This window comes from Aquarana catesbeiana, linkage group LG06, assembly GCF_042186555.1.
Source record: "Aquarana catesbeiana isolate 2022-GZ linkage group LG06, ASM4218655v1, whole genome shotgun sequence".
In the NCBI taxonomy this organism is placed as follows: Eukaryota; Metazoa; Chordata; class Amphibia; order Anura; family Ranidae; genus Aquarana; species Aquarana catesbeiana.
Genome location: NC_133329.1, coordinates 104,884,548 through 104,905,659, shown reverse-complemented (window position 1 = coordinate 104,905,659; position 21,112 = coordinate 104,884,548). Strand labels below are relative to the sequence as shown.

At 45.5% G+C, this 21,112-nt stretch overlaps 1 protein-coding gene across 3 annotated transcripts in view; it reads right to left on the bottom strand.

Annotated features, from left to right (window-relative positions):
• Nucleotides 1-20,372, bottom strand: part of DNAJA3 (DnaJ heat shock protein family (Hsp40) member A3) — a 37,382-nt gene extending 17,010 nt beyond the window's left edge. For all 3 annotated transcript variants that reach the window (XM_073636591.1, XM_073636592.1, XM_073636593.1), the window contains exons 1-5: nucleotides 20,172-20,372; nucleotides 19,371-19,495; nucleotides 4,250-4,333; nucleotides 1,001-1,210; nucleotides 321-473 (exon numbers count right to left, since the gene is read on the bottom strand). In XM_073636591.1, the coding sequence (XP_073492692.1) occupies nucleotides 321-473; nucleotides 1,001-1,210; nucleotides 4,250-4,333; nucleotides 19,371-19,495; nucleotides 20,172-20,334 (735 nt within the window). In that variant the 5' untranslated portion in view covers nucleotides 20,335-20,372. The remainder of the gene's footprint in view (nucleotides 1-320; nucleotides 474-1,000; nucleotides 1,211-4,249; nucleotides 4,334-19,370; nucleotides 19,496-20,171) is intronic.
• Between the last annotated feature and the right edge of the window lie 740 nt (nucleotides 20,373-21,112).

Here is a 21,112-nt window from a genome sequence, read left to right as displayed (position 1 = left end):
AATTTGATCTAAAAAGCCTGTTTACGGAATGCAAAAGCTCATGCAGAAATTTACACAAGTGAATGACTTATCGCCAATCGGCAGTTTCAATCAGACAAGCTATGGCTCAAAGCAGGCAACATAAGTTTTGCTGTTACTTTACCTAACCTTTATTTTTTTTTATTGTCTTATTTACCTAACCTACAGTTGATCAGAGAATCTTTTGAATAGTTTAAAAACGTATAACACTAACTAAAATGGATTTTTCCCCAAATATTGCAGTTTCCCTGTAAGGACTTTTAAGAGGTCATGTGATAAATACTGCAATCTGCTGCTCGTACCATGCCGGTGCCATTGCAATAGTGGCAGTGCTGAAGTTTTGTGCCAGGCTCATTTCCTTTTCCGTTGCACCTTGGACACGTGTCTGTGATGTTAATTGATATCTCTTTGTTGATTCCCTTGGCTGCCTGGATGAAGGTGAGGTCCATGATGTACTGCGTGACAAAAGAAGTGAGCAAGATAAATCCAGATTAACTGTACAAAAGGAAAATGTATTCTACACGAGTTTCCTATAATAGAAGGAAATCAATAAAACTGCAATGTAAACCAGTGACAGTTTACTACTCAAAGGAATAACCAAAGTGTAAAACCAGACCCCCTCATTATCCACGACTCATATAATGTAGTATAGCTGCAGTGCCTAATAACTTGTATGTGACCAGGTAAAATTGCAGTGCTTAGTTGCTTATGTGTGATCAATACTTGTACAGAATTACGGTCACAGCACTTGTGTTAACCAGAAGTTCTCATAATCCTTCAGCCACTGTATTCCCCGAGATATATACAATGCCCATGTGTTATTTAACTTGCAAGCATGTACGTAAAACCAGGACCTCAGTTTTCTGCAGAACTGTACATTACCTGGTTGATAAAAAGCCCTGCCCTTTACAGCAGCATGTTAGAAAACTCTACAACACATCAGTGTATGTAACTGACCTACAGCCTAACGAGCTAAACTCACCTCCTGGGGCTGCTCAAAAATATTGTTGAAATCACCAAATGGAGTGCCGCCGCCGCCAGTAAACTCCCCAAAGATCCTGCGGAAAAGTTCTTCTGGATCTACGGTGGGTCCGCCCCTCCAATACTGCTGTCCACCTCCACCGCCACCTGCTGTAAAATCAGCAGTGCCATATGCATCGTATTGCTTGCGTTTCATTTCATCACTTAAAACCTAATGAAAAAAAAAAAAAACACTTGTACATTGCTTGTTTATAAAACACCACAATTATTATTAAATATTATGTACAAGAATTTAAGTAACGCAACCTGGATCAAATCACTTATTTTCACCTGGTGATCCTGGTTATCAACAGAACAAGCTTTTCTGCAGATGTAGCAGTTACAGGGTTAAAGTGATTATAAAGTCTCTGTTTAAAAAAAAAAAAAATTAAATAAAAATAATACATGTTATACTTACCTGCTCTGTGCAGTGGTTTTGCACAGAGCAGCCAAGATCCTCCTCTTCGGTGCTCCTGGCCCCTCCCTCCTGTCAAATGCCCCCACAGCAAGCAGCTTGCTATGGGGGAGCACCCTAGCCAAGCTGCAGCTCCTTGTGTCCATTCAGACACGGAGCTGCCATTCAACCCCGCCCCCTCTCTCTCCTGATTGGCTAACTGACTTCAATTGACAGCCGTGGGAGCCAATGGCGCCACTGCTGTGTCTCAGCCAATCAGGAGGAGGGTCCTGGATGGCCCAGGGATTCGTGGACATCACTGGACAGAGATGGGGCTCAGATAAGTATTAGGAGGTGCTGGGGTGGCTGCTACACATGGAAGGCTTTTTATCTTAACCATTAGACGACCAGCCACCGCAGTTATACTGCGGCAGGTCGGCTCTCCTGGGCAAATCGCCGTAGCTATACATCGGCCGCTTTCAGACCACTAGGGGGTGTGCGCGACGACGGAGCCGATGTGCATGCCCACCGGGCACCCGCGATCACTCCTGAGAGACACAGAACGGAGATCTGTCAATGTAAACAGACAGATCTCCGTTCTGTCAGGGGAGAGGAGACAGATATGTTGTTCATACTAAGTATGAACAGCGATATGTCTCCTCCTCCTCCAGGCAGTCTCGCAGTTAGAATCACTCCCTAGGACACACATTTAACCCCTTGATCGCCCCCTCTAGTGTTAACCCCTTCCCTGCCAGTGACATTTTTACAGTAATCAGTGCCTATTTTTAGCTCTGATCGCTGTATAAATGTCACTGGTCCCAAAAATGTGTCAAAAGTGTCCGATCTGTCCGCCGCAATGTTTTTTGGGGGATATTTATTATAGCAAAAAGTAAAAAAATATTGTTTTTTTTCAAAATTTGTCGTTCTTTTTTGTTCATAGCGCAAAAAATAAAAACCGCAGGAGTGATCAAATACCACCAAAAGAAAGCTCTATTTATGGGGAAAAAAAAAAAGGACATCAATTTTGTTTGGATACAGCGTCACAGAACTGCGCAAAAGCGACGCAGTGCCGAATCGCAAAAAATGGCCTGGTCATTAAGGGGGCAAAGCCTTCTGGGGCTTAAGTGGTTAATGCATAGAAAGCATTAAAGTGGTTGTAAACCCTTACAACACACTTTTTGCTACAGGTAAGCCTATATAATAAGGCTTACCTGTAGGTACCCTGAATATCTCCTGTATTTGCATGTGCCGACGTCATCGGCACATGCGCACTGAAGCAATGGCATGTACGTGACGTTGCTTCAGCGAATGTGCCGTTACCGGCGGCTCCCACGCGCATGCACGGGAGTGACGTCATCGCGGCTCCAGCCAATCACAGCGCCGGAGCCCGCGATACCCAGAAGTAACTCCGGGAGCAATGTCGGCCACTGGAGCGGTGTATGAGGACAGCTGCAGGGGCTTCGATCTCAGGTAAGTAATTCATAATGAGCTAGTATGCTATGCATACTAGCTCATTATGCCTTTGTCTTGCAGGTTTTTTTCTGTCCTAGGGTTTACAACCACTTTAAGATAAAAAAAAAAAACCCTTCTGCCTTTTCCATTCTTTTAAGACAAACCATTTACCACTGACAGGGGCACTTACAATGGTCAGCTTTTATTTGTATAAAACCTTGATCCCAAAGGGAAAAAAAAACGGTTTGCAGTAACGGCTTATAAGTATTAGCTGGAGTTAAGCTTCAATGTGTTAGTGTATCTAAATCTGCTAGTACATCTAACACTGTCCTCCCCCTAGATAAACATTGCTGCCCCTGCGTGCCCTCATTCAGAGTGGGGGAACTCTAATATAAGAGGTGTGTTACAGGGAGGGGTAAAAACCTAAAAACAGAAAACTAAAGCAGCCACAACATGTAATGATTGGTAAGCTGCAACATAGTACATTTTTGGTTTTGGGTTTAATACCACTTTAAACGCATTATTCAAGCTCTACATTTATTTTAGTTACAATTCCTGACATTTAAAGCATAAGTTCACCTTGCTCTATGCAATCCAGGAAAACGAATCTATAACTTTAAACTAATCCAAAGTAAAAAATATTAATTTATGCACCTCCCATACCTGTAGGCCATTTGTGCACAAAGTGAATGAAGCCTGCCTCTGATATTTTTCACAGCCCCGTCCCGTCTTCTTCTCTAGGACAGACCAGCCGTTAGGATGGGTGACACCAAGTGGTACAGGAGCGAGCACCATCCTTTTGAGCACACGTTCAGCACATCTTGTCGCCCCAGATGACATCAACAGCTGCAACATTACCTCTCTTATCGCAGTCACTAAGCTCACTTGCTCAGCGGAGAGCACATTGCGCATGTGTGGGGCTCAGAAGGAGAACAGTGCCCCATTCTGTACTGCTAAGGGGCGCTCGTTCCTAAAGGCTGGTCCGTATTAGAGAGTGGAAAGGACAAAGCTTTGAAAAGTATCAGAAGTGTTTGGGGCAGGCCTCACTGCATGCACAAATGGCCTACAGATATGAGAGGAGCATAGATAGACATCTTTAAAATCAGATTAGTTTAAAATGATAGAATATAGTGTTCATGGACTGCACAGAGTATTTAGGTGAACAAACCCTTTAAGGTGGACTTTATAGTAACTTTACAAGTCTGCATTAATGTCACAATGCACACCCCAGGCACAATTAACCTTTTCTATAAGATAGTGAATCTTCGTTTAATGAGTTTAGACCAACATTAAAAGATTAATTTTGATTGGTTGCTTATTGGTCTTACTTTGACCCCCTCCCAATAAACAAAAGGAGGAAATTACCTCATAAGCTTCAGCCAACTTAGAGAATTTTTCCTTGGCCTGAGGATCTTCTTTGTTGGTGTCAGGGTGGTATTTTTTGGCAAGCTTAAAAAAAGTAGAACAGAAAGCGAATTATAAATATATATCACACACACACACACATACATATTATATATAATTATAAACACAACACTTTTGTGCCCCTATTTGTCATGAGCTGAACTCAAAAGATCTACAACTTTTTCTATGTACACAAAAGGCCTGTTTCTCTCAAATATTGTTCACAAATCTGTCTAAATCTGTGTTAGTGAGCACTTCTCCGAGATAATCCGTTCACCTCATAGGATGCTGATTAGACAGCATGATTATTGCACAGGTGTACCTTATGCTGGCCACAATAAGAGGCCACTCTACAGTAAAATGTGCAGATTTATCACACAGCACAATGCCACAGATGTCACAAGTTTTGAGGGAACGTGCAATTGGCATGCTGACTGCAGGAATGTCCACCAGAGCTGTTGCCCTTGAATTGAATGTTAATATCTCTACCATAAGCCGTCTCCAAAGGTGTTTCAGAGAATTTAGCAGTACATCCAACCGGCCTCACAACCACAGATCACGTGTAACCACACTAGTTCAAGACCTCCACATCCAGCATCTTCACCTACAAGATTGTCTGAGACCAGCCACCCGGACAGCTGCTGCAACAATCTGTTTGCATAACCAAAGAATTTCTGCACAAACTGTTAGAAACCATCTCAGGGAAGCTCATCTGCATGCTTGTTGTCCTCATCGGGGTATCGACCTGACTGCAGTTCGTCATCTTAACTGACTTGAGTCGGCAAATGCTCACATTCGATGGCGTCTGGCACTTTGAAGAGGTGTTCTCTTCACAGATGAATCCTGGTTTTCACTGTACAGAGCAGATGGCAGACAGCATATATGACATTGTGTGGGTGAGTGGTTTGCTGATGTCAATTTTGTTAATCAAGTGGCGCATGGTGGCGGTTGGATTATGGTATGGGCAGGCATATGCTATGGACAACGAACACAGGTACATTTTATTGATGGCATTTTGAATGCACAGAGATACCGTGATGAGATCCTGAAGCCCATTGTTGTGCCATTCATCCACGACCATCACCTCATGTTGCAGCATGATAATGCACGGCCCCATGTTGCAAGGATCTGTACACAATTCCTAGAAGCTAAAAACATCCCAGTTCTTGCATGGCCAGCATACTTGCCGAACATCTCACCCATTGAGCATGTTTGGGATGCTCTGGATCGGCGTATACAACAGCGTATTCCAGTTCCTGCCAATATCCTGCAACTTCACAAAGCCATTGAAGAGGAATGGACCAACATTCCACAGGCCACAATCAACAACCTGATCAACTTTATTTGAAGAAGATATGCTGCATTGCGTTAGACAAATGGTGGTCACACCAGATACTGACTGGTTTTCAGACCCCCCCCAATACAGTAATACTGCACATTTTAGAGTGGCCTTTTATTGTGGCCAGCCTAAGGCACACACGAATGCTGCCGGCACTGGGGAGCTACAGTTCAGTGAGGGAACCATCAATGTCAACATGTACTGTGACATACTGAAGCAGAGCATGATCCCTTCGGAGACTAGGCCGCAGGGCAGTATTCCAACATAACGACCCCAAACACACCTCCAAGACGACCACTGCCTTGCTAAAGAAGCTAAGGGTAAAGGTGATGGCCAGATTATTAGGTCTGGCCAAGCATGTCTCCAGACCTAATCCCTATTGAGCATCTCTGGGGCATCCCCAAATGGAAGGTGGAGGAGCGCAAGGTCTCTAACATTCACCAGCTCTGTGACGTTGTCATGGAGGAGTGGAAGAGGACTTCAGTGGCAACCTGTGAAGCTCTGGTGAATTCCATGCCCATGAGGGTTAAGGCCGTGCTGGACAATAATGATGGCCACACAAAATATTGACACTTTGGGCCCATTTTGAACATATTCAGTTAGGGGTGTACCCACTTTTGTTGCCAGCGGTTTAAACATTAATGGCTGTGTGTTCGGTTATTTTGAGGGGACAGCAAATTTACACTGTTATACAAGCTGTACACTCTGTACTTTACATTGTAGCAAAGTGTCATTTCTTCAGTGTTTTCACATGAAAAGATATAATAAAATATTTACAAAAATCTGAATGACTTCTGAGGGGTGTACTCACTTTTGTGATATATTATACACATACACGCACACACAAAATTGTGCTCATAAGTTTACATACCCTGGCAGAATGTATGATTTCTTGGCCATTTTCAGAGAATATGAATGATAACACAAAAAAACATTTATTTCAATGATGGTTAGTGTTTGGCTGAAGTCATTTAGTATCAATCAACTGTGTTTACTCTTTTTAAATCATAATGGCAACAGAAACTACCCAAATGACCCTGATCAAAAGTTTACATACCCTGGTGATATTGGCCTGATAACATGCACACAAGTTGACACAAAGGGGCTTGAATGGCTATTAAAAAGGTAACCATCCTCACCTGTGATCTGTTTGCTTGTAATTAGTGTGTTTGTATAAAAGGTAATGAGTTTCTGGACTCCTGACAGACCCTTACACCTTTCATCCAGTACTGCACTGATGTTTCTGAGTCATGGGGAAAGCAAAATTGTCAAAGGAGCTGCAGGAAAAGGTAGTTGAACTGTATAAAACAGGAAAGGGATATAAAAATTTACCCAAGGAATTGAGAATGCCAATCAGCAGTGTTCAAACTCTAATCAAGAAGTTGAAAATTAGGGGTTCTGTTGAAACCAAACCACCGTCAGGTAGACCAACTAAAATTTCAGCCACAACTGCCAGGAATATTGCAAAGAAAAACCCACGAATAACTTCAGGTGAAATACAGGACTCTCTGAAAACATGTGGTGTGGCTATTTCAAGATGCACAATAAGGAGGCACTTGAAGAAAGATGGGCTGCATGGTCGAGTCGCCAGAAGAAAGCCATTACTATGCAAATGCCACAAAGTATCCCCTTACAATAGGCCAAACAGCACAGAGACAAGCCTCAAACCTTCCGACACAAAGTCATTTGTATCAATGAGACCAAATTTAAGCTTTTTGGCCACAACCATAAACACTACATTTGGAAAGGAGTAAACAAGGCCTATGATGAAAGGTACGGAGGTGGATCGCTGATGTTTTGGGGATGTGTGGTCTACAAAGGCACACAGAAATTAGGTCAAATTTGTTGGCAAGATGAATGCAGTATGTTATAAAAAAATACTGGAGGAACATTTGCCTTCATCAGCCAGGAAGCTGCGCATGGGACGTACTTGGACATTCCAACATGACAATGATCCGAAACACAAGGCCAAGTTGACCTGTCATTGGCTACAGCAGAATAAAGTGAGGGTTCTGGAGTGGCCATCTCAATCTCCTGACTTCAATATCATTGAGCCACTCTGGGGAGATCTCAAACGTGCAGTTCATGCAAGACAGCCCAAGAATTTACAGGAACTGGAGGCTTTTTGCAAAGAGGAATGGGCAGCTTTACCATCTGAGAAGATAAAGAGCCTCATCCACAAAAGCTGTGGATGACAAGAGTAAACACAGTTGAATGATAATAAATGGCTTCAGCCAAACAATAACCATGAGTGAAAGGAAATGTTTTTGTGTTATCATTTATATTCTCTGAAAAATGGCCAAGAGATATTTTCTGCAATATTTACATTTTTGGTAAACTCATTCAATGAATTCAAGCTCTGCAAGCTGAGATAACATGCACTGCATTGATGCATTCAGAAAATTTCACAATAAAACGAAGTTCAGGAATATTCCTTTATCTTATTGTTTTGCAAATTTATGTACAATACAAACCGTATGATTGAATTGGTTCTGATATCTCTGTTTCACTAACCTGACAGATTTTCATTCTAAATAGGAAACCTTCATTTTGTTTGCAAATATTAAAGATTCTAACTACCAGCAAGAATAAGTCCTTACATTTAAAGGGCACCTGTCATTTCAGATCCATCATGACAGCGCCTGTTAGTGGCATCCACTCACCTGCTGCCACCACGTCCCTCACCTTGTCGTGTCACTGCCGCATCACCAGCCGTCCCAATAAAGTGAATGGGACTGTCAGTGAGTCAACAGCGGGTCAGAGGAGGAGCCACTGCGGGACAGAGATGACAGTTGCTCTTTAAAAATTATGATTTAAATCAAGCCTTTTTACTAGTGATTTAAATCGTCTTGATTTAAATCAAATCCACCCTGTCCTAAACTGAGAACTTAAAATTGAGGGCTCTGTTTTTTCCTAAAATAAATACGATTTAGACTTACAGTACAGAATATTGCACAGAGCGATCTTTTACCTCCTCTTCTGGAGTCCCCCCACTGGCGCTGCCGCACCTCCTCTCCTGCGTGTGCCTCCATTGCAAGCGCTTCCCTATAGGGGCACGTGTGCGGGCACACTCCTAGGCTGGGCTGTGTGCATTCATGGACACACAGAGCGGCTCTGCTATGCCCCCCTGTTCGCTCCTCACAGGATCTGAATGACAGCAGCATGAGCCAATGGTTTCTGTTGCCGCCTGTGTCTCCTGTGAAAAGCAGAAAAGAGGAGAAAGGGGCTGCAGATGGCTAAAATCACAGATTGAGTGAGGACTCAGATAAGTGTTTAGGAATGGGAGGGGGGAAAGAAAGAACAAATTGAAGGTTTTTTTACCTTAAAGCGGAGTTCCACCCAAAAATGGAACTTCCGCTTTTCGGAATCCCCCCCCCCTCCGGTGTCACATTTGGCACCTTTCAGGTGGGAGGGGGGAGCAGATACCTGTATAATCCAGGTATTTGCTCCCACTTCCAGGCAAAGATAGCCGCAATATCCGCAGATATCTATGCCATATCCGGCGCCTCCTTGTCCCCCCCCCCGCTGTCTTCTTGGAGGCACACAGGTCCTAGAAGACAACAGGGACCGGTGGGATCACGCATGCGCAGTAGGGAACCAGGCTGTGAAGCCTCAAGGCTTCACTTCCTGATTCCCTTACTGAAGATGGCGGTGCCTCCACCTGAGAGTCAAGGGACAGATCAGCTTTGGGCGCCCACATCGCCGGCGGCCTGGGCAGGCAAGTGTCCATATTTTAAAAAAGTCAGCAGCTGCAGTATTTGTAGCTGCTGACTTTAAAAAAAAAAAAATTTTAAAAAATAGGATTTTTTAAAACAGCTTACCTGTAAAATCCTTTTCTTTCGAAGGACATCACGGGACACAGAGCCACAGTAATTACTGATGGGTTATATAGGTATCACTGGTGATTGGACACTGGCACACCCTATCAGGAAGTTCAACCCCCTATATAATCCCTCCCCCTTGCAGGGATACCTCAGTTTTGTAGCCAAGCAATATAGTGTATTAGAAGAGGGGCGGGACCTCTGTGTCCCGTGATGTCCTTCGAAAGAAAAGGATTTTACAGGTAAGCTGTTTTAAAAAATCCTATTTTCTTTCTCGAACATCACGGGACACAGAGCCACAGTAATTACTGATGGGATGTCCCAGAGCAATGCTACCTGAGGGGGGGGGAACCACGACCAAGTAGGGTGCAATCAGACCTGAGGACCCTGTACCGCTGCCTGCAGCACACTACGCCCAAAGGCGATATCCTCATGCCTTCTCACATCCACCTGATAGAATCTGGTGAATGTATGAACTGAAGACCAGGTTGCGGCCTTGCAGATTTGAGCCATAGAGGCCCGGTGATGCACTGCCTAAGAAGCACCAATAGCCCTTGTGGAATGTGCCCTGATCTGAAACGGAGGAATCTTCTGTTTCAAACCGTAAGCTTGAATGATCAACTGTCGAATCCATTTAGAAATGGTAGCTTTTGACACTGCCTGTCCTCTATTGGGACCCTCTGGCAGCACAAACAAAACATCCGTCTTGCGGATCTGAGTAGTTGCCCCTAGATAGGCCTTAACTGCTCTTACTACATCCAACGAATGTAGAGATCTCTCTTCCGGAGAACAGGGATCTGGAAAAAAGGAAGGTAGAACAATGTCTTGGTTTAAATGAAAATCAGAAACCACCTTCGGTAAAAAACTAGGATGAGGGCGTAGTACCACTCTATCCTTGTGTATAATCAAATAAGGCTCCTTACAGGAAAGAGCTGCTATTTCTGATACTCTTCTAGCAGAAGAGATGGACACCAGAAAAATTAATTTCCTTGTCAACAAGACCAAAGGAATCTGACTTATTGGTTCAAAAGGCTGTTTCTGTAACACAGCCAGGACCAAATTCAAGTCCCAGGGGTTTAGGGGCGCTTTAACCGGAGGATTAAGACGCATCACCCCCTGCATAAAGTTTCGGACCAAAGAATGCGAAGCAAGTGGCCGCTGAAATAATACTGATAAAGCAGAGACCTGGCCCTTGATGGTACTCAAGGCCAGCTTCATCTCTAATCCCATCTGTAGAAAATCAAGGATTCTACCTATGACATATTTCCTGGGATGCCAACCTCTGGATTCACACCAGGTTATACAAGCCTTCCAGACTCTATGATAAATCATCCTGGAAGCTGGCTTCCTTGCATTAATCAAGGTAGATATGACAGGACCTGAGAGCCCACGACTCTTCAGAACGTGGGTCTCAATAGCCAAACCGTCAAATTTAGCGTTTGTAAGGCAGGATGGAACACTGGACCTTGAGATAACAGGTCTGGGCGTACCAGTAGGGTCCACGAGGAACCCACCGTCATCCTTACTATTTCTGCATACCAAGTCCTTCTGGGCCAAGCGGGGGCCACCAGAAGTACCGACTTCCTTTCCTGCCTGATCCTGCGAAGGAGTCGTGGTAGTAGCAGAATAGGCGGGAATGCGTAAATCAGTGAGAACCGATGCCACGGAATCACCAACGCATCCGTCCCGCATGCAAGAGGATCTTTTGTCCTTGCCACAAATCTGTCTATCTTTTTGTTGAATCGGGATGCAAAGAGATCTACATCTGGAACCCCCATCTTTGGCATATGGCCCAAAAGACGTCGGGATGCAGAGACCATTCCCCTGGAAGTAACTGCTGGCGACTTAGATAGTCCGCCTGCCAATTCTCTATTCCCGGGATGAAAACTGCCGATATGCATGGCACATGCATCTCTGCCCAACCTAAGATCTGGTTCACCTCTTTTTGAGCAGCTCGGCTCCGGGTGCCTCCCTGATGATTGACATAAGCCACTGCTGTGGCATTGTCGGACTGGATCCTGACCGGACAACCCTGTAGCCCGATAGTCCAGGCTTTTAGAGCTAGATGTATCGCCCGGATCTCCAGAATGTTGATGGGTAAGGTCCTCTCTGTCTTGAACCATACCCCTTGGACCGCAGCCTGTTCCAGAACTGCTCCCCAACCTGACAGACTGGCATCTGTTGTTACCACCGTCCAGGTAACCGGTAGAAAGGATTTCCCCTTCTGCAGGTTTTCGGGTATGAGCCACCAATTGAGGCTCTGAAGCACTGCATGCGACAGGTGCATCGGAAAGTCTAATGCCTGAACCTTCTTGTTCCAGGTCGACAGAATACTGTGTTGCAGCATTCTTGAGTGAAACTGAGCATAGGGAACTGCTTCGAATGAAGACACCATCTTCCCTAGTAGCCTCATACAAAGGCGGACTGAGGGACCCTTCTTGGTCCTTACTGTCAGAATCAGCTCTCTCAAAGCAGTGATCTTTGCCTGGGGTAGAAATATTTTCTCCTGGCTTGTATCTATAATCAGACCTAAATACTCCAGTCTTCTTACTGGTTTTAGGAAAGACTTTTCTAAGTTGAGGATCCAACCCAGGTGTTCTAGATACCTGACCGTGGTCCTCAAGTTTCCCTTCAAAGAGGCTACCGACCGGTCTATCAAGAGCAGGTCGTCTAGGTATGCTATGACAGCTATACCCTGAGCCCTTAATCTGGCCAAAGGAGGAGCCAAGATCTTTGTGAACACTCGAGGTGCAGTGGCTATCCCGAAAGGCAGAGCCACAAACTGGAAATGGCGCCCTCCTACCTCGAAGCGCAGAAACTTCTGATGAGCAGGAAAAATGGGCACATGCAGATATGCATCTCTGATGTCTATTGATGCCAGAAATTCTCCTCCCTGCAGGGTGGGAACTACTGTTCGAATTGATTCCATGTGGAAGGATTGAATCCTTAGGAATCGGTTCAGATCCCTTAAGTCCAGAATGGGCCTGACATCCCCATTTGGCTTTTGGACCGTAAAAAGGTTGGAATAGAAGCCCAATCCCTGGTCCTTTGCGGGAACTATCATAATGACCTCCTGCGACAAAAGTCGCTCTAACGCTAGAAGGAGCGACTGCTTCTTCTCTGGGTCTCTGGGAACATTTGATCTGAGGAACCGAGGAGAAGGGAATTCCTGAAACTCCAGCTTGTACCCTAAGGTTACCGTGGAGATTACCCATCTGTCCTGGAAGTCCTCCTGCCAGAACTCTGAGAACTGTCGCAGTCTTCCCCCCACTCGAGTGAGCGGGGGCGCCCCCTCATGCAGAGGTCTTAGTGTTTTGCCTAGTAGGCTTCTTTCCCCAGGACTTGTCCCTGGGGTTGACTCTTGTCTCTGGACCCCGATGGAGGTGGCCGTCGAGACTGCCTGGAGGCTGAAGCCCCCGGCGCTGGGAAAAGAGTCCGTTTGAAAGAGGGACGCTTACTCTTCTTCTTGACAGGTAAGAGAGTGCTTTTCCCACAAGAGATTCTCTTGATATAGTTATCCAAGTCCTCTCCAAACAACCTTGCACCACGAAATGGAAACCCAGCCAGTAGCTTCTTACATGGTGCTTCGGCTGACCAATTTTTCAACCATAGGATTCTACGTATATGCACCAACCCCAGTGAAAGACGGGAGGTTTGCACGATAGAATCTCTAATGGCGTCAACCACAAAGCATAAGGCCGCTGGAAGGTTAGCCAACCCCTGGGCCTGCTGTTCAGGTAATACTTTGATGACCTGCTTAACATGGTCTCTTAAGTATTGACAGACTCCAATCGCTGCTACTGCAGGTTGGGCCACTGATCCTGCTAAGGAAAAAACATCCTTCAATAGGGATTCCATCCTTTTATCTACAGGATCTCTGAGCATCTGAGCATTGTCTACAGGACAAGTCAGGCTATTATTTACGGAGGAAATGGCGGCATCAATAGCCGGTATTCCCCACATTTTAATAAACTTTTCTTCCATCGGATAAAGTGTTGAAAACTTTCTCGGCGGAAAAAAACGTTTGTCTGGGTGATCCCACTCAGAATAAATAAGCTTTTCAAGTAAAGTATGAACAGGAAAAGCATGTGCTGCTTGGAAAGGTTTCAGTAACCCCAAAGCAGAAGAGGATTCTTTAGCAGTTTCAGGTATGGGCAACTTAAATGTGGAGCGGACCAATCCAGTGAGGATCTGCACTAAGACCTTCTCCTCTTGGGAAGTCGCAGAGGGTCCCTCTCCACCTGAATCCTCCGAAGAGGAATCATCCAGCCCATCCCGATCCTCTGAAAGGGATTCATCTCCTTTATCCCAGAGCTCCTCTGTCTGAGGGTCTTGGGGAACAGAGGAAAGCCTAGTGCGTTTTCTTCCACTGAGTGAAGACGTAATCACGGCCATTAATCTTTCCTCTAGACCATTAATGGTTGAGGAAAAAACCTCTTGTGTAATATATACAGGGGCTGAAGTGCCAGAAGCAGGTGTAGCCCCTGACCCCGATGGCTCTCCCCGGCTAGCCGTCCCTGGCCCATCTTTAGGGGGGGAGGATGCTGCCGACAGGGGGCCCTCAGAACCTGAACGAGATCCCCTAGTGTCTCTGGTTCCTGGGGTGCTTGAACCTCTTCTACCCATAGTGCAAAGCAACAAGGTGTGAGGTATACAAATGAACACTGCCCGCTGAGCGATGTAGTCTGGCTAAAAGCCTTGCTACCCAATGCTCAGTCTGGTGTTACTTCAGTAAATGCTGCCTAGGAGAATGCCTGTGTCCCACCTTACATGCGACCGTCAGCTCTGTGTCTCTCAGAAGGCTGAGTGCACCTGTACAGAGTGCCTCTAATAGCCTGCAGCTGGCCTGAGTGGGAGTCTAACGCCCCCCCCCCCCCCCCAGTTTTGAAAAAAACGAGCTTCCCGCGCTGCCGACTCTCCTGTCATGCTTCCGGAGAAAGGCCGGGGATGGGGGGGGGGGGGGGGGGGGGGAAGTCTGGTAACAAGATCTGCCTGAACGGCTATCTTCAGAGATGGTGGCCATTAGGCCGCAGAGCCCGGGTGGTATAAGCACTTTCTAGACCCCTGTGCCCCCTCTCTAGCCTGGGGGGGAACATTCAAACATGAGAAATCCCCCTTTCCACCTTACCTGTTTGCAGCCTGCTTGAGATGCTGGGACATAATCAGCAATGAACACCTGAGACAGATAGTCAGCATGTGTAGGTTTGTGCTCTTGGCAGCCCCGGTGGTCACAAAAGGCATAGCATGCATTTACCTTAAAGGAGAAAAACCACTAGAACTCAAAAATTCTGTGGAATCTCCTCTTACCTTATCCAGCCGCAGGGTGCTGTTTACACAGACCCAATCTTCACCTCTCACGGTGGGCTCCGTTTGAAAAAACCGTCAGAGACTGGGGCCCCCATCAGTAGGGGGATCCAACAGTTCTGGGACCGTAAAGCACCTCGCCAGAAATTAGGAAGTTTAAAGCCATTTTCTGATCTGCGGGGTCCAGCTCTCTAAAAAGAGAAGCATTACGGGTAAAACCTCGTTTCTTCGGACACGAGGCCCGGGTACCATTCAATTCGGCAAAAAGACACTTTGAATGGATCCGGTTCGCCTGGCTTGCCCCAGTATAGGATCTTAGGATATTCCCTTTGGAGCTCAGCACAGGACATCTTTACACGTCCATCACCTAAGACACTGGCGTAAAAACTGAGGTATCCCTGCAAGGGGGAGGGATTATATAGGGGGTTGAACTTCCTGATAGGGTGTGCCAGTGTCCAATCACCAGTGATACCTATATAACCCATCAGTAATTACTGTGGCTCTGTGTCCCGTGATGTTTGAGAAAGAAATTTGGTGGTACTCCGCTTTAATGAAGAGAATGCAGGTAAAAAAAAAAAACCTTTGACATCTATGTTATTATTCATTCTAACCAAAGGATAATTCTATTTACACTAGGACGTAGTTTGTAGAGTGCAGAGGGTCCCAATTCAAAATGCATACTTCAGTGGATTGTGCAATTGACGAACGGGGAAATAAAGGTGACCTGCAATAATCAATGTCAAGCCTCCAGACATAGCGTATTATGACCATGAGACTGCCAGGTTAGGCGAGGAGAGTGGTGAGGCTGTCCGTGATTTTTGGGCCTTACTTTTTTCTTTTTTAAAAGCAGAACTTCCTTCAAAAAGTGAAGAACCACTGGTTTGCTCCCTTCTCCCACCTGTAACCGAGTTACAGCTTTCTTTGGGGGGAGTGAGTACCGATTTTTATCAGTATCTGCTCCCACTTCCGCAATCCTCGCCTTGGTGAAGATGGTGTCTCTTGCCCTACCTCCTCCTGCAGCCTCCTGGGACATGTCACTTGTCCCAATACACTGCAGGACCATTCACAAAGTGCAACGTGAGCTCCCCCACGTGCAGCGAGGAGCCTCCTCAGGAAGCCACAGCCGACTCCTGTATTAAAGATAATAGTGCCAGGTACCTGCAATGGTAAGAAGAAGCGGTTATGGCAAGACCGCACTGGATCCCAGATTCCCAGGCATTGGAGAGTACCTGATCTTTAAAAGTCAGCAGCTACAGTATTTGTTAAAAAAAAAATATATAGTCACAAAAAAAGTGCAGCACTCTCCTTCAATAAAGTGCATTCAAATTATAGTGCATAAATAAATATCTGAAAACAGTGTAAAAATTATCTAGATCTAATAAATTGACATTAGTCCATCTTTTCTTTTAAACATATATGCAGTCCATAAATAAATGTTTCAATGTCTGTAAAAAACAAAAAAAAAACAAAAAACCTGAGCCTGAAACTTTGAGGAAGCCCATTGGGCGCTACACATGAGGTGGGTGGTGACGACATCATACTAGGACTAGGTGGAGTTGGGTATGCAGAGGATTGTATTGTGGAATGTCTGTTCTTTACTTCTGAAATGTGATTGGATTTTTATATGGAAATAAATACTTTTTATAAGCGATTTGCACTATGGTTCTTTCCTCTTACCTCCTATATGAATGAGAGCTGCTGAGAGCCACGGATTTGGAGTGTAGATCCAGTGGAAGCGGTGCCCCTTATAACACTGCAAGGTGCATATAGACCTCCTTTAAAATTAGTGAGGTCCATTCAAGCAGGTGAGAAGACACCCATAGGTGGGGTGAAGGGCACTGTGGTGATCACAGGCAATTACTGAAGAGTCTCTGGTGTATGGGACTGCAATTTTTGTTTTTACGGACATTTAATAATTTATTTATGGACTGTATATAGGTTCAGAAGAAAAGATGGACTCCTGTAAATTTTTTAGATCTAGATGATTTTTACATGGTTTTCAGATATTTATTATCCACTATAATTTGAATGCAATTTATTGAAGGAGAGTGCTGCACTTTTTTGTGACTATATATTTATTGCATTTTGTACAGATGATTGGACACATAGTGGTGCTAGCTGCTTTCTATAGTATATAGTTGGTTTACACACAATGATAGCGCAGCACATTTATTTGTTTAAAAAAAAAAACTGAAGTTCCTCTTTAACAGCTTGCCGAACCTTTCACGTAGGAGTACAGAGGGAGAGTGGCTCTCCTGTGCTGAATCAGGTATCTAGTACGTGATTCAGCACTTCCGGGTAGGGGCAAATGATTGACCACTGGCACCCACTGATCAGCGAAGAGGATAACAGGACAGAACTCTGCCCTGTCAGTGGGGATGTGCCGTTTTTTTGTTTCCCCGCTAAGCAAGGAATAAAAACCGGCACATCCCTTAGTAAAAACAGCACACAGTGAACGCACTAAGCACCGTTAGGCACACATTTGATCTCCCTAGATGTTAACCCCTTCCCAGACAGTGTCATTAGTACAGTGACAGCGTATTTATTTTTTTTTAGCACTGATCACTGTACGTCACTGGTTTCCACAAAGTGTCAATGTCAGATTGTCCGCCATACTATCCCAGTCCTGCTATAAGTCGCTGATAGCCGCCATTACTAGCATAAAAATTCTGGTATATATACACTAAAGTTTGTAGACGCTATAACTTTTGCACATACCAATCAATATACGCTTAGAGAATTTTTTCCCCCCTAAACTTATGAAAGAATAATTTTTTATTGGATATGTTTTAACAGAAAGTAACAAATATTGTTTTGGTTTTTTGTTCATAACACAAAAAAACCCAGTGGTGATCAAATACCACCAAAAGAAAGCTCCATTTGTGGGAAAAAAAATAATATATTATTATTATAATACACGATTTATATAGCGCCAGCAGTTTACGCAGAGCTTTACAATGTAGAGTGGGGACAGCACAATTACAGTACAGTCCAATACAGAAGGGACAGGAGGGCCCTGCTCGTAGAGCTTACATTCTAAAGGGAGGTGGTGGTGGCACAAAAGGTAATAGATGCGGGGAATGATTTTATGGGGGGGTGGCTCGGAGACAGTTGTTAGGTGGGTGTGGGATAGGCTTTTAATATCATTTGTGTACAGTGTTGCATGACCGCTCAATTGTCAGTTAAAGTAACGCAGTGCCAAAAAGCAAAAAATGGCCTGGCCATGAGGGGGGGAGGGGGTTAAATCTTCCAAAGATCAAGTGGTTAAGTAAATGATCTAATCCTATAGCTACAAAATATAAACTAAAAGGTACTTTTAAATTCTCCAAATAGAGCATCTGTGGAACTCCCCATAGTGGGAGAACTGTACACATACTGTAGGTGTGGAATTCCTAATATGGACAGGGAACTATGGGATTTGTAGCAAGGGTGGGAAAGGAGAGGTCAGGAAGCTCACAGAGGATGTTACAAGGTTGCAAAATAACAGTAATAAATAATTTCATTTAAAAAAATAGATTACAGCGCCATTAATTAGTGGATGTGCATGGATTATTTTTGAAGAATAAGATTATTTAGTGTCATTTTAAAGTGCAACAGAGTTCACTGTAAGCAATAAAACGGCAGGTTTTTGGGAAAATACCAGTCGCCTGCAAGGACATCTGTGCCCCAACTAAAGGGGAACTCTGCTTAGTGATATCTAAACTGGTAACAGATACCTAATAAAACAGCTTAAAAACCTGAAATGGCTTAAAAACGGTAAGAGTGGCCATACATGGATCAAAAGTCATCCAGTTCAGCAGGGACCAGATCTATTTAAATCCACAAATAGGCAGACTGGTTGTACAGAAGTTGATCTACTGATCGAATTCTGTAAAACCGTTCTGTCAGATTTTCCCTAAATGATCAGTGCTGTTGGCTATAGCCAGCAACACTGTCCACTGTATTGTGATGGCGGGGGGAAGCTCCCTGCTGTCAGAATACAATATCATAGCGGGAAGGATTCCCTCATCCACATGGAATGTGTGGATAGGGGAAGCGGATATTTTTTTTTCATTCAACCTACTGTTTGAAGGACAAAAAAGAAAAAAGAAGGATCAATGTATGGGCTGCATAACAAAAAAATCAGTTCTGTGGACCATCCTACACATAGGTTGGTCAGGCAGTTTGGGAAGTCAGCTTATTTGCATATTATAATAATTTTAAAGGAGAATACATTTATACATTCCCCCTACCCCCCCTCCAATGTAAGACACCAAAACCTGTACCCCCCTACAGCAGTTACTAGAAAATCGCAGTCATGACCCGCAGAATGTTTACTTCTTACACTAGTAATCTTCCTCCCCATTGTCTGAGCCTGTACAGGGAGTCTTCACAGACTTCTATGAGGCCAACTTCAAAGACTGGAGATACTGAAAAGCTCCCCATAGAAGTCTGAGGACCCAATGCATGCACACAGCTGGAGGTGAGGAAGTTGACAGCTGCAGGGTGTAGAAATTGTGGCAGGCCACCGCTGCGAAACTCAGGTAAGTATGCAGTTGTGAGGAGTATTTGGCAGTTTAGATCAGTAAGGCCGGGCAGGGCGGACAAGCCCGGAGTTCTGCTTTAGTAAACCCATTACCTGGTAATAGGCCTTCTTTATTTCTTTCTGGCTCGCATTCCTTGGGACCCCCAAAACCTGGTAGAAGTCTGTTTTGTTGCAGGCGGATGAACTTGTGTGAAATTGTGAGACGTGCCCTGTGTAGACTGGAAACACAACACAAGAAGACACAACGGTTACATCTCTACACAACCAAACCTTTCACACAGAGGGTTTATCTTCCATTTCTAGATCACATAAAGCAGAATATATCATAGAAACATTGTGCAGCCACCTACAATACTCCAATCCCGCTGAGCACAACCTGCCTGCTACAGAGATCAGAGGGCAACTTGACCGCTATGGGCATAATCACAGGGCAACCTGACCGCTATGGGCATAATTTAGAGGGCAACCTGACCGCTATGGGCATAATCACAGGGCAACCTGACCGCGATGGGCATAATTAGTGGGCAACCTGACCGCTATGGGCATAATCAGAGGGCAACCTGACCGCTATGGGCATAATCAGAGGGCAACCTGACCGCTATGGGCATAATCAGAGGGCAACCTGACCGCTATGGGCATAATCAGAGGGCAACCTGACCGCTATGGGCATAATCAGAGGGCAACCTGACTGCTATGGGCATAATCAGAGGGCAACATGTGGTTAAAGAGCTGTAGAACTACAACTCCCAGCATGCAGTTGCAGCCCATCAGTGACAGAGGCATGCTGGGAGTTGTAGTCCCACACAGACGGCTGTTAGCTCCTGCAGCATGCAATGTAACCTTGAGCATGTCGCACACATGGGTAGCCGAGGGCGCTCACCGCCTTCCACTCACCTCCTGCGAGGACCCGGGCCCCCACCGCCCGCAGAGCCAATAGCTGGGCCCCCTCGGCCCGGGACCAGCGGTGCCCCCCCGGCAGCAGCTGCCCCCTCACCCCGGACACTGCCACTGCGAACCAGCGCGAGGAGCAGCGAGCTGCCATCTTGCCGGCAACCATTAACAGTGCGCATGCGTGACAGACACACGGCGAGGAATGTCACATTGTAGCAGCTGGTTCCGGCCACCAGGGGGAGCCGGAAGTGATGTCGTCGAAGGGACAGGATTTGGGCGGGGCGAACTGAGAGCCAGGAAAAAGTGACATGTTACTGTGTACCCAAAAGGTGTGTGTCTGGGGGAGGAGAGGGAGGTCAGCAACACAGGGAGAGTTGGAGAGACATTGGTGAAGGACACTGCCACTGTGGGGTAATAAAGGAGAGTGAGAGGGGGTGCAGTGTTAGGAGGGCAGCCATCAGAAATGTTTGGGCCCCCTACACAGCTTCAGACCTGCCCCCCCCCCCAGCCTGACCACCAACATTCCCCAGGGCTTGCCTATGAGCCATTCTACCGAATCCACACACCGGCCACCTCACCTGTATGCACTCAGCCCCCCCCCCTCAATCCTGTATACACGTCAGCCCCCCCCCTCAATCCTGTATACACGTCAGCCCCCCCCCCTCAATCCTGTATACACGTCAGCCCCCCCCCCTCACACCTGTATATATGTCACCCCCCACATTCACACACACCTGTATAAATGTCACCCCCCCACGCACACCTGTATATATGGTAGCCCCCCTATATATATATATATATATATATATATATATACACACAAAATTCCAGTGTGGTTGTACAGAGAGTCCGATTTGTACAGATCAGCCTGGGGTTCTCGGTCACCCTGTGCCCCGAATGGACACAGGGTGACTTACACATAGGAGGGGCCATGGGAGTTGGAC